Source organism: Bison bison, unplaced genomic scaffold (genome assembly GCF_000754665.1).
Source record: "Bison bison bison isolate TAMUID 2011002044 unplaced genomic scaffold, Bison_UMD1.0 scf7180017864466, whole genome shotgun sequence".
NCBI lineage: Eukaryota > Metazoa > Chordata > Mammalia > Artiodactyla > Bovidae > Bison > Bison bison.
This window is the reverse complement of record NW_011495027.1, coordinates 14938526-14952604: the sequence shown is the minus strand read 5'-3', so window position 1 is coordinate 14952604 and position 14079 is coordinate 14938526. Positions and strand designations below refer to the sequence as shown.

Here is a 14079-nt window from a genome sequence, read left to right as displayed (position 1 = left end):
GGGTCCCTGGGATTCTCCAGGCAAGAACACTGGAGTGGGTTGCCATTTCCTTCTCCAATGCATGAAAGTGAAAAGTGAAAGTGAAGTCGTTCAGTCGTGTCCAACTCTTAGCGACCCCATGGACTGCAGCCTACCAGGCTCCTCCATCCTTGGGATTTTCCAGGCAAAAGTACTGGAGTGGGGTACCACTGCCTTCTCTGTTTAGCCTCATTAAATGCATTTAAATATAAAGTGTCTGGCAAGAACTTACTACTTTAAAGCCTGAATCAACCCACATAAAAAGAATACAGTGATCAGGGCCACAAATCTGTACTGAACCAACCTCCACCACACCCAAATCACACCCATTTGTCTATCTCCCACTCCACCCTCTCACCTCACCCACTTCATTTCCCAGATCTTCATTAGCTTCTGGGCTTCCCTAGTGGCTCAGATGGTAATGAATGTGCCTGCAATGCAGGAGACCTGGGATCAATTCCTGGGTCAGTAAGATCACCTGGAGAAGCGAATGGCAACCCACTCCAGTATTCTTGTCTGGAGAATCCCATGGACAGAGGATCCTGGCAGGCTACAGTCCATGGGATTACAAAGAGTTGGATACGACTGAGTGACTAACACTCCATTAGCTTCTATCCCATCTCTTGGTTTGCTTGCTTCTCTCACCTTCTCCACTAACCTACTTCTTTATTTCCTGAATCAAGCTTTGTCTCTGCCCTCCCAGTTCACCTTATTCATCCTGAGTCCTGTTATCAGAGTTCAACTGAATTTAAACTCTAAATTTAAAGAATTTAGACTTCTTTTTCTAATTGTACAGTCACCCTCCCTATCTCCTTCCTCAGAGGACATTATACAAGATATCAAAAATAAATTGTGTGCAATATTTTTGAGAGTATTTTTGTATGATATTGCTCTATCACACTGCTGAAAAATAAATGGTGCTCTGGGTTCTTTTGGGCTTCCCACATTCTTCCCAGTGGTCAGGAATCCACCTGCCAATGCAGAAGATGTGGGTTCCATGCCTGGGTTGGGAAGATCCACTGGAGAAGAAAACAGCAACCCATTCCAGTATTCTTGCCTGGAAAATCCTATGGACAGAGGAGCCTGGTGGCCTACAGTCCACTGGATAGCAAAGAGTTGGACATGACGAGCGACTGAGCATGAACACGCCAGGTTTTTTAGAAAAGAAAAAAGTGGATGTGGCAAGGAGAGTGAGGAAAAGACAGAAGTAGAAAAGTTTCATTAAGGATCATTGAACTTTTGATTTGAGAACATTAGTTAAAAGAGAAATTATTAAGTGTCAGCATAAATTCAGTAGAAACAAACCAAATTATCTCATTTCCTATTTTGATAGGATAATTAAGCAAGCAGTGAACCTGATATAAAAAATATGAACCTGTGACATTGGTAACAGTACAGAAAAGGAAATGGTAAAGTAATTAAACACCTACATCAAATGATTTAAATATTGGCTGTTTCGGATAGATGGGGGTCCTCTAGTTCCTCATTCTTTGATCCTAAAGTTTGTATTAAACAGAAATATTGACTGATCTCTTTTACAAAGTTCTTTTGATTATCCCAAACAAATAATTAATTGACAAAGATGTGATTCTAGAATTCTGTACTCTTTTCCAACATTAATTTTGGGAACAGATATTTAAATCAAATGTATCATCTATACTTTAAAGAATTTAGCATCACTTTTTCCCACATACACATTCATACATAAACTTTTCCACTAATCAGGGATGACTATAGCACATCACGTGACCTTTGTACAGCCATACCTTGCTTGTAATAATGAATGTAGTTTCCCTAATCGCCACAGATGTGTGTCCAACAGGGACTAGACTAGCCATATGTGCCTCACTGATTATATGAACCTTTCAGCAAACTCCAGATTCCAGAATGTAGACTCAAGGGTTTTCATAAGCTGACAGTACTACATGGAAGCTTTGATTTTAAACAAACGTCCACATTTTCCACCGCATAGAATGATAATTCATTTTCTTTGATACTCTTTCCAAAATAATTTAAAATAGTTGTCATTCTTGTATCATTTTTCAGATTAAAAGATATATATAATTTTCTTAAGAACTATGATGAAAGAGAGGTGATTTCTTTTTAATTGGGGAATAATTGCTTTACAATGTTGTATTGGTTTCTGCTGTACAACACTGTGACTCAGCTATCAGTATATATATATGCCCTCCCTCTTGAGCCTCCTCTCCACCTCCTGATCCTACCCCTTAGGTCATCACAGAGCACTGAGCTTAGCTCACTCTGCTACATAGCAGCTTCCCACTAGCTATCTATTTTATACATGGTAGTGTATATATAGGTTTCCCAGGTGTTCAGTGGCAAAGAATCCACTTGCCAATGCAGGAGACACAGGAGATGTGGGTTCAGTCCCTAGCTTGACAAGATGCCCTGGAGTAGACATAGCCATCTGCTCCAGTATTAATGTCTGGAAAATTCCATGGGCAAAAGATCTTGGCAGACTATGGTTGAGGGGGTCACAAAGAGTTGGACATGACTGAGTGGATGTGCACGAGCACAAATGTACGTATGCCAAAGCTGCCCTCTCAATTCATCCCACCCTCTCTTCCCCCGCTGTGCCCACATGTCCGTTCTCTATGTCTGCATCTCTGCTTCTGTCCTGCAAATAGTTTCATCAGTTACTGTTTTCCTAGGGTCCATATGTATGCATTAATACACATTCTTTTTCTTTCTCTTTCTGACTTGCTTCACTCTGTGATATACTCGAGGTTCATCACATCACTGCAAATGACTCAATTTAACACCATGTGTTAATAAACTTTAGAGCTCCAAAGACTTTGTTTTATTTAGTTTCACATTTAAAAAATGGTGTTCTAATAAATGACGAGAACAATTCTCCAATAAAGTGCAAAAAGGGTATTTGATATATGCAGAATGTGAATTTGCTTCCTACAATAACATTTCTTAGAAATATGCATTGTTTCTTTGGAATAAACCTTATAAGCTGGATTCCTGTCTAGGGAGTTTCCTGTTTAATCATGTTTTGAATATTTACTGATTATTTCAGTCAAGTCATGCTCTAATCCAATGAAACAACCATTTTGACTGGGTTGTTTATTAGATTGAAAAACTTATTTTCTATCACATATTGTCTTTTACAGCCATAGAAGAACCTCATCCATTTACTGACTTAAAATAGTATCAGAAAATATTAAGCATATCCAGATTCTTTGACTATGATTATTTTGTATTTAAAGAAGTAGTCAAGATTCCTTAAGAAGCTAGGAATAAAACTACCATATGACCCAACAATCCCACTACTGGGCAACTACCCTGAGAAAACCATAATTGAAAGAGACATATGTACCCCAATGTTTGTTGCAGCACTTTTTACAATAGCTAGGATCTGGAAGCAACCTAGATGTCCATTGACAGATGAATGGCTACAGAAATTGTGGTACATCAATACAATAGAATATTACTCAGCTATAAAAAAAAATAACATATTTGAGTCAGTTCTAATGAGGTGGATGAACATAGACCCATTATACAGAGTGAAGAAGTAAGAAAGCAAAATACAAATGTTGTATATTAATGCATGTGTATAGAATCAAGATGATATTGATGAATCTATTTTCAGGGTAGCAGTAGAAACACAGAAACAGAGAACAAACTTGTAGACACAGTGGGGGAAGGAGATGGTGGGGAAAATTGAAAGGATAGCATGGAAACATATACATTATCATATGGAAAATAGATAGCAAGTGGGAATTTCCTGTGTGACACAGTGAACTCAGCCCAGTGTTCTGGGACAACCTAGAGGGGTGGAATAGGGTAGGAAATGGGGGGGGGGACTTCAAGAGGGAGGGGACATATGTATAGCTGTGGCTGATTCATGTTGATGTTTGGCACAAACCAACATAATATTGTCAATCAAATAGCCAACATCCATTGTATCATCAAAAAAGACAGAGTTCCAGAAAAACATCTACTTCTAATTTATTGACTACGGCAAAGCCTTTGACTGTGTGGATTGCAACAAACTGCGGAAAATTCTTCAAGAGACAGGAATACCAGACCACCTAACCTGCCTCCTGAGAAATCTGTGTGCCTCTTGATGAAAGTGAAAGAGGAGAGTGAAAAAGTTGGCTTAAAACTCAACATTCAGAAAACTAAGATCATGGCATCTGGTCCCATCACTTCATGGCAAATAGACAGGGAAACAATGGAAACAGTGAGAGACTTTATTTTGGGGAGCTCCAAAATCACTGCAGATGGTGACAGCAGCCATGAAATTTTAAAAATGCTTGCTCCTTGGAAGAAAAGCTATGACAAACGTAGACAGCATATTAAAAAGCAAAGGTCTGTCTAGTCAAAGCTATGGTTTTTCCAGTAGTCATGTATGGATGTGAGAGTTGGACTATAAAGAAAGCTGAGTGCAGAAGAATTGATGCTTTTGAACTGTGGTGTTGGAGAAGACTCTTGAGAGTCCGTTGGACAGCAAGGAGATCAAACCAGTCCATCCTAAAGGAAATCAGTCCTGAATATTCATTGGAAGGACTGATGCTGAAGCTGAAACTCCAATACTTTGGCCACCTGATGAGAAGAACTAACTCATTGGAAAAGACCCTGATGCTGGGAAAGGTTGAAGGTAGGAGGAGAAGGGGACAACAGAGGATGAAATGGTTGGATGGCATCACTGACGCAATGGACATGAGTTTGAGTAAACTCTGGGAATTGGTGATGAACAGGGAAGCCTGGCTTGCTGCAGTCCATGGGGTAAAAAAGAGTTGGACACGATTGAGCGACTGAACTGAACACAATATTGTGAAGCAATTATCCTCCAATAAAAAATGATTTTTAAAAAGTACTCAAATCTTTTTGTGAATCTCATATTTTTTAAAAAAATATTTAGTAAATTAACAAATAGCTATTAGGCCCATACAACTAATATTTTAGTTGTAATAAAACTAATATTTTAGCCTAATATTTTGCCATATATTTCATATATAAAGAAGTGAAAGATGCACTTATTTTAACAAATATTCAAATACCCATTAGATTTCAGTGATCTCAGGAGCAAGATATACCACATATGACACAAAGATGAATAAAGCCTAGTAAAAGACTGCATATAGGAAGCAAATATAGAAATATGTATAAGATGAAGCAGAATTTGCTAAACAGAGAAGTAACAGATGAGTCAGCATAACAGAGTGCTTACAGACATAGATTTTGAAATTAGGCAGCCCTAGTCTGAATGCCTGCTTTTTCATTTACTTACTCTTATACCTTAGATATTAGGCACTTCATCCTCTATAATATATGTGAAATTTAAGTGAGAAAATGCTTAAAAATTATGGCGCTGGCCCAATACATAGTAAGAACTCAAAGTAATCTGTAATCATTAGTTCCACATAATAGATAAAATACTATGAGCCATTGTGGGTGTGTAGGAAAGAAAGAGGTGGGAGACAAAGAAGAGAAAGAAGAAAAGAGAGATCACACCTTTCTTGGTTAGAAAAGAAGGAAAGATTCAGGAAATCTTCTTGGAGTAGTGGTGTGTCAGCTGTCTTTGAAGGATGGACAAGATTTTTCAAAATCAAAATGGGAAGGAAGAGTATTCTGGACAGAAGACCCAAGATAGAATTAGGTACCAGAAGAGTTGATTGATAAGTGTGTTCAGTACAAGGCATGTGTCTAGTATAGCATCAGACCAAAAAAGGCATGCCAGTGAAAGCCTTAAATGCTAGACTTAAATGTGAAACTATATTTAATTCAGTAGATTTTTTTTTTTAGTAAGGTAGTGGGAAATTCAGTTTGTGCTATACAGCACAGATTAAGATGACAATACTGCATAAGATAGGATGGGAAAGGAAGAATATAATAATGAGACTTACTGTGTAGGCTCTTGTAACTACCTTAGAAGTAATGGGAAATTAATTAATAGTGGTTAAAGATGAAGAATTGATGCTTTTGAACTGTGGTGTTGGAGAAGACTCTTGAGAGTCCCTTGGACTGCATGGAGATCCAACCAGTCCATTCTGAAGGAGATCAGCCCTGGGATTTCTTTGGAAGGAATGATGCTAAAGCTGAAACTCCAGTACTTTGGCTACCTCATGCGAAGAGTTGACTCATTGGAAAAGACTCTGATGCTGGGAGGGATTGGGGGCAGGAGGAGAAGGGGACAACAGAGGATGAGATGGCTGGATGGCATCACCGACTCAATGGACATGAGTTTGAGTGAACTCCAGGAGTTGGTGTTGGACAGGGAGGCCTGGCGTGATGCGATTCATGGAGTCGCAAAGAGTCGGACATGACTGAGCAACTGAACTGAACTGAACTGAAGTGAAAGACCATAGTGGACATGGAAAGAATATTCAAAAGATTTTGCAAATCCAGAACTCAAAAGACTTGGCAACCATTGAGATATTGGAGTAGGGAGAAGTAGGAGTAAAATACAACTCTGAAATTTCAAGCCTCAGTGATTGAAGAAATCCTAACAGTATTTCTATGACTAAAGAAATCAGAAGAAAGATCCAATTTTGTGATGTTGATGAAAAGTTCAGTGAGTGGTGAATTTGTTGTACCAAATTCTAGGAATGGTGCTCATCATGCCACTGATGAAGATCTTAAGTTTGTGAGAGAAACTCTGGATAGAGATATTGATTTGGACCCCAGGCAGCCCCCTACAAACAGACAGTGAGATTGTTGAAATTATATCTTCAACACCCTGAAAAGAAAATAGTAAAAGACAGTAAGTTTCTGATCTTATTCCTTGAGAGCTATACCAATAAACAGTATATAATAATGTAAACTTTGTTTCAGTTTGAAAGCCCAAAGTCATGAGCATATTGTCATTTAGAGTGGAAACAGGAAAAAAATAAAAGTTAAAAAGGGTAAACCAAGGTCATAAAAAAAAGAGCAGGAAATAAAATACCAAAGAGAATATCAGAAGATGGCTTTAATAAGAGTGAAACCTCCTTGAACATAGATCTTGAATTCAAACAAAAGATTGTCTTGTTAAAATTTAAAAACAGAAGCAGAAAATCTTGACAGCATACTAATTCGACAAACATTGTTACATTCTCTTGTTTTGTTTTATGAAACAAAGTGTTTCTTATTGTTGATGAAACATCCTCTGTGCTTCACATATTAAGCACACTTCCAATTAATATGAAGAACAAAGATGTGTAACGGCATGAAGAATCTTCAACGGTGAATGAAGAAAATCCAAGTTCTTTAATAGTAAAAGAGCATCTTATTTAGCTACTAGATTAACCTAATTAATTAACATAAATTAGAATTTTTAAATAATGAAATAACTCTTCAAAACATGACAGGTGGGTATGCTATCAAAGCATTTTATAAATGAAAATCTAGACTTCAAATGCAGTGCTATAAATGCATAGTGTTCACATTTTTATTCTCATTCCTAGCAATCTTAACGTTTTCTAGTATCAATGCATTTCCCTTTGTTGCTCCTTATTACTTGGATCATTCAAAGTCCAAAACAGACGAAAAGAAAGCCACAACCATTGAAAATGTGTCATTTCTCCTGCCCACAGAAACATTGATTTAGATCATTTGTGGAAAACCTGTTGAATGCAATGAGTTAAGTCTTGTGTTTCTAAGCTAGATATAGAGAGAGGGTCCATCTTTCAGGAGACAGAAATATGTAAGCTACAATTATAAAAAGTATATCCATGAGAGCTACAATATCTAAAATCCTCTAAGTTAGATAATGCAACATTCCATAAAAACAGGGAGATTTGGACCGATATTAGTCATAACACGATGATGTTTTAAAATGAGCCCCGTAAGTAATCCGGCGCCTATCTTTTAGGATGTGATTGGAAAAGCTCTGCAGTACCTTGGAACATATGGTGAACTGAACAACACAGAGCAGGTTGTGGCTGTGATCGATGAAGAGATGTGTATCAACTGTGGCAAATGCTACATGACCTGTAATGACTCTGGCTACCAGGTAAGAATCATGCTGTAATTAGGGTGCTGTGAGGCATGTTTCTTCTGGCTTTTGTAGCAGAAAGCATCTTTTGTTGTGAAGTATGGGATTCAGACCAGACATGCCAAATGTCACTTCTCAGCAGTGACATAGCATTCCATCCTCTCACATTCATAGCACAGTGGTGATTTTCCTTTATCATTGGAGTAACAGTTGCTTTGCAATGTCGGGTTAATTTTTGTTCTACAACAAAGTGAATCAGTTTATATGTACATATATCCCCTCCCTCATGGACCTTGCTCACACCTGCCCTATCTCACCCATCTAGATCATGAGAGAACACTGAGCTGAACTCCCTAAGCTATAGAGTAGGCTCCCACTAACTCTCTGTTTGACACAGGGTAGTATAGATACGTCAATCCCAGTCTCCCAATTCATCCCGCCTCCTCTTTCCCCTCACCCCATGTCCACACCTCTGTTTTCTACATCTGCATCTCTGTTCATGCCGTGCCAACGGGTTCATCCATACCATTTTTCTAGTGATTTTTTTTAAAGGAAGCTAATCATTCATATGAACGATGCCACCATTCAATGCACAGTATTGTTTTAGTGTCATTTCATCACTCATAAAATTGGAAGGAAAAATTCAAACAAAAATTCACACAATTATGGCCATAAGGAAGCATCATACCTTAAAGGAGAAAGAAGGGAAAAGAACTAGCACTTATTTCCATGATCTTGAAGAACTGGCTTCTGTGCTCTTCCATTCAGTCCTGATTGGGCTTTTACTACAGTTAGAAAGAAAAAGCATTTTGCCACCAAATAGCTATGCTGGTTGGGACCTATCCTTCTGTAGCTGGAAAAGCTGAGCAATTTGTGTTCCTACCGCATAAAGTGAGCCAGAGCTTCTTTCCAGTCACTGAGTGCTCAGCTGAGAGTCTTCCATGGAACAATAAAGAAAAAAGTGGGTATCAGCTGTCTTCAGGTTAAGAACTACAGAATAATATTGTTTTAATTAAATATTTCACACTTTAAAGAAGTATAATAAAGTAAAAATAAGATCCCTTTAAGATGATTAATGAATTTTCAAGATAGATAAAATGGCCCATTTTTAAAAAAACTATATTTCATTTACCTTATTTAGCTTGGACAAAGATGCTATTTGCTTGTGATATGATTTTATGTATTCTTCTGACCACCTAATGGAGGTATGACAGACATAAGTTTAAATTTTAAAAAACCTCTTTCTCCTCAATTTAACACTGTTCCATACCCAATTTTTACCCATTGTATTTACTCATCTTTTTCTACACCTGAAAAGCATCTCTAGCAGTTATTTTGAAAATACTATTCATATCATATTCATTTTCATTTCATCTTTCCTCTCATTAACCAAACAGAGATAAGTCAGGAAGTTCTAACACTAAAATCACAGCACTAGGGTTCTAACATCTTAAATCTTAGAGGTTATGACTCCCACCTTGGAACTGTAGCCTTGGCAAAACTTCAACAAAAATAATCTTATTAGTGAGGGGGGAGATTGCAGTTACGCATTCAAAAAGATTTTTAAAAGCCTTCCTTTGGCTCTTCTGTCTCTCAAAGATAAAAAATAGAAAATCAAAATATTCAAATAAATGTGAAGTTTTACATGTTTGCAAAATTTCAAAGTATAAGATTTCTAAGATGTAAGTATTATTTTATTTTCATCAGTTGTTTCTTGTATTTCTGTTTATAATAGAGTACATAAGGAAGAGAATAGCTTTTATTCATTTAAACAGTCATCTGAGATGTTGTTTTACAAAACATGGCAGCAATTTGGTTAGACCAAATTTCTTAATGGTTTGTCATAGCTACAGTACTTGTTCAGATATATGGTTGTTTCCTTAAAGCTCAGAATTTTTAAAAAATATTAAGCACTCTGACATAATTTACTCTAATGAGACCATTTTAATTTGTTATGTTCATAAAAGAGAAAAAAAATTAAGTTGCAAGGAACCTTATTTGAGGGAGGGAAATTCATAAACATAACAAATACTTTAATTGGATTTTATAACATGTTGTATATGACACAGGAAAAAAAAAATCAGAACTCAGTAATTATTTGAAAATGTAAGATTTGCAGACCTGACCTCCAGGAGTATCTGGGGCAAGGTGGGGGCTTACTGACCCTCGTAATTTTTCTCAGCCCCCTCACTCATCCCTCCAAATTAGCACGCAGTCTGAGTAAAAACATTGACTTGTTCTGCAAGAGAGACTTCTCGACGAGTCCTCAAGCCCTCTCTGCCCCCATGTAGCTGCCCTGAAGTCTTTCCTAGATGGAAATTCCTGTCTGTTGTTTCCATTGTTGAAATATCTCTTTAACAGGCAAATAGTCATCATGACTTTAAATGAAAATCTCAGTTGTAAATTTCACACCAGGTATTTTCATTGCATGTTACAGATTGTTGTTGTTCAATTGCTACACCATATTATAAATTAAATCATGTTAAAAGGAAGGAAAGATGAGAGAGAAGGAGGGAGGAAGGAATAAATTACTGAGTTTCTCAAAATCCTGAGCGGTTTGAGAACTGAAAGCTTTATCCTGGTCCTCCAAGCAGAAGAGTGCCGGGCCAGGACCAGAAGCCAGGTGTCCAGGCTCCCGTCTTTCAGTGCTTTTCCCCTTGGTGGAGGAGCAGTGCCTAGAATCAGCTTGGAAACCCTCAAACCTGAAAGCTGGCTCTTAAGCAAATTTTTTTTTTCTATTGCCTTTCTGTAAGCACTATAGCCATAATATGAAACCCAAACAAGTGCATTCATTGCTTCATCTGACAGTGACACTTCTCCACTGTCGAGAACCAGGAGTGTGAAAAGGACAAGGTGTGGAAGCGCCCTGCCCGCCTCAGGCAGCCGACCCACCAGGTCATGGTCAGACCGGCAGGACCCACACTCTGCTCACAATGCAGGAAACTAGAGAGTTACTATGTTATGAAATATTTTCCTCACACAAAGAAAGAAAAATACCTCTAAGGAATTTTAAACATCGTGTTTCTAATTTAAAAGGATTTTTTTTTTTTCCTGTCTTTTTTTTCCCCCCTCTTCTCTAGCAGCTCAACTGTTGCTATAGCTGCACCACAGTCTGGGCGTAGCTGTCTCCAAGTGCAGCTCTCCTGCAGTGGAGAAAAACGTTGATGCTAAAATAGGGGCGTTCTTGCCCTTTGTGGGCAGTGACAGCAAGACTCTTTATTTCTGTTTGCAGGCTATCCAGTTTGATCCTGAGACCCACCTGCCCACCGTTACTGACACTTGTACAGGCTGTACCCTGTGTCTCTCCGTCTGCCCTATTATCGACTGCATCAAAATGGTTTCCAGGACAACACCTTATGAACCAAAGAGAGGCTTGCCCTTGGCTGTGAATCCTGTGTCTTAAGGTGATTTGTGAAACAGTTGCAGTGAACTTCGAGGTCACCTACTTATGCTGATCTTTTCAATAGTGATCATTATGCTCAGCTTTTTCTAAATTCAAACATATAATTTCTAAATTTAAAAAAAGATTATTTCTAAAGAAATTTCTAAATTTTAAAAATGTCTGCTTCCAGTGATCATTCAATTAATGGTAATAAAATAGAATAATTCTTTTCTGAGCAGAATTGTTCAATATAACTATGGAGCAGTTAATTGGATGTTCACCATCAGTTGTCCATTATGAAAAAATTAACTTTTTTGTAGCAATTAATGCTACACTTTTCAAATTGCCCTATGCTGAGTTCTGTCTTTGATTTCTAATTGTAAGGGAAATTAAGTATTTTAGAACAAAGTACAATTTAACTTACAACAAATGTTTCCAAGGAAACATTTTATAATTAAAAATTACATTTAATTTTAACTCTGTTTCTAAGCAAAAAGTAATTAGCTCCATAAAGCTCAGATGAAGTCAAATAATTATGTACTGTGGTAGCAAAAGAAAGCCAATGAGGGTTTGGGAAACTTTCCTTAAGGTCTCTTCACTGAAATAACTGGATACTGAAGGCGAGAGTGTTCAGTAACCATTTGTTTCAAGCTATGCTATTCACCGCTCAGATCTGAGATGCGTGTCCAAATGCTACCAATGAATCAACATGACAGTCCTGTTTAAATATTTAAACTATGTTCCTAACAAAGTAAGACATTAGGATGGAACTCTGGTTAAGGCCACTCTTTTGCTGTGCACAGATCTGTTCTATCTGCTTCTAATATAGTCACCTTCGTGATCCTAGCAATTAATGTTTGAACACAGCACAGATTATACAGAAGTGGGGTCATGTGCTTCTTTATTCAAGAATGAGAAATCCAGTACGGGTAATATATATTATATGGGTGATACCACTTTACCAACTCTTTATTTTTAGTGTCCATGTTGAATTTCGAAAGTAATTAAAAAAGAAATGGTATTTTCTGTTACTGCCAAATAATATTTTTATATTCCTCGATTTTTAAAATCAGCAAATAGCATCTTATAAACTTGTTTATCTCTTCTTTGTGGCATATTTTAATATGAATCCATAAGTAGTAAATCTTCATGTAATCATCCATAGCACCTTTCTATGACAAATGCAAGATCAAGAGAAAAATAAATGTTTGATTATGCACTTTTAGAAATGCACATTTACCACAAAATCTGTATGATCAAATAATATTAAATAAAATTTTATAAAGCATTTTAAACAACATGGTCATTTGCTATCTCTTCTGCAAATACAATCGCATGTCAACCATTTAGATTCTGAGGTAGAGTAGTTTGGGGTTAACTCTGTTGTAAATTCCATTCACATTCAGTAATACATATAATAAAGTTCAGTTCAGTTCAGTCACTCAGTCATGTCCGACTCTTTGTGACCCCATGAATTGCAGCACACCAGGCCTCCCTGTCCATCATCAACTAGTTCAGATCTAATGAAGATGTCCTTGAGACTTCTTCCCTCTCTTCCATGCTGATTGATCACCCCTTCTGTACAGATGATGCTAACGTCTATACCTCCAAGTTGGACTTCTATCCATGTATCTGACCACTTGCTGTATTTAAGCATTTCAAACTCAATTTCAAAAGTCAAAATAGTTACTTCTCCACTGTTTGTCTTCTCTGTTTTCATCCAGTCCTTTACCATGTCCAACAATTTTACTCCTAAAACATTCCCCAAGGCTTTCCCCAGCTTTAAATTGTAGAAACTGCCATAGTTCATTCCTCTAACATGTATTGTCCAGCTCTTGTAATAACTTCCTAACAGGTCATCTGACATCCCTGCTGACATCCCTGCTCACTTTTTCAGGTGTTATGCTACATTACTGGCCAACATGATTGTCCCATCATATTTCTCCACCATCATAAAAACCTCCAGATCCTTTCATGTGTTAACAAATTGAATGCAGTCTCATTGTAGCTTAGTTGGTATAGAATCTGTCTGCAGTGCAGGAGATCCAGTTTCGATTCCTGGGTCGGGAAGATCCACTGGAGAAGGGATCGGCTACCCACTCCAGTATTCTTGGGCTTTCCTTGTGGCTCAGCTGGTAAAGAATCTGCCTGCAACACGGGAGACCTGGGTTCGATCCCTAGGTTAGGAAGATCCCCTGGAGAAGGAAATGGCAACCCACTCCAGTGTTCTTGCCTCGAGAACCCCATGGACAGAGGAGCCTGGCAGGGCACAGTCCATGGGGTCGCAAGAGTCAGACATGACTTGGCGACTAAACCACCTCCATTAAAATGGAATACAATACTCTCCTGCTAAGACCCCTCCACTACTATTCCAAACATATGTCCCTTACATAACTGAGCTATAGTCAAAGTTGGAAGATAACTACAGTCTCTGGAGTTTGATATCTGCCTGTCACTTAATTGCTTGTTACCTCAGACAACCAACTTCAACTGTCTAATCTTTAAAACTGACATTAAAACAGTTTCTAATTCCCAAGGTTATTGTGAGGATAAAAAATAATAATAATACAGGTTAATTAAACAATTCACTGAATAAGCAATTATTTTTACTTACCTAAAAGTATCCTGTAATGAAACAATTTATAAAATAAAGATATGTTTTGAATACAAATCATCATCTGTCTCTTCTCTTATGTGTTGTTATTTTGAAATTGAAATGTTTATACTAGAA

The 14079-nt window shown here is 37.5% G+C and overlaps 1 protein-coding gene across 1 annotated transcript in view; it reads left to right on the top strand.

Moving 5' to 3' along the window:
• Positions 1 to 12643, top strand: part of LOC105003358 (dihydropyrimidine dehydrogenase [NADP(+)]) — a 469109-nt gene extending 456466 nt beyond the window's left edge. The window contains exons 10-11 of the mRNA XM_010860499.1: positions 7844 to 7984; positions 11199 to 12643. Coding sequence (XP_010858801.1) covers positions 7844 to 7984; positions 11199 to 11369 — 312 coding nt within the window. The 3' untranslated portion in view covers positions 11370 to 12643. The remainder of the gene's footprint in view (positions 1 to 7843; positions 7985 to 11198) is intronic.
• The last annotated feature ends 1436 nt before the right edge of the window (positions 12644 to 14079 follow it).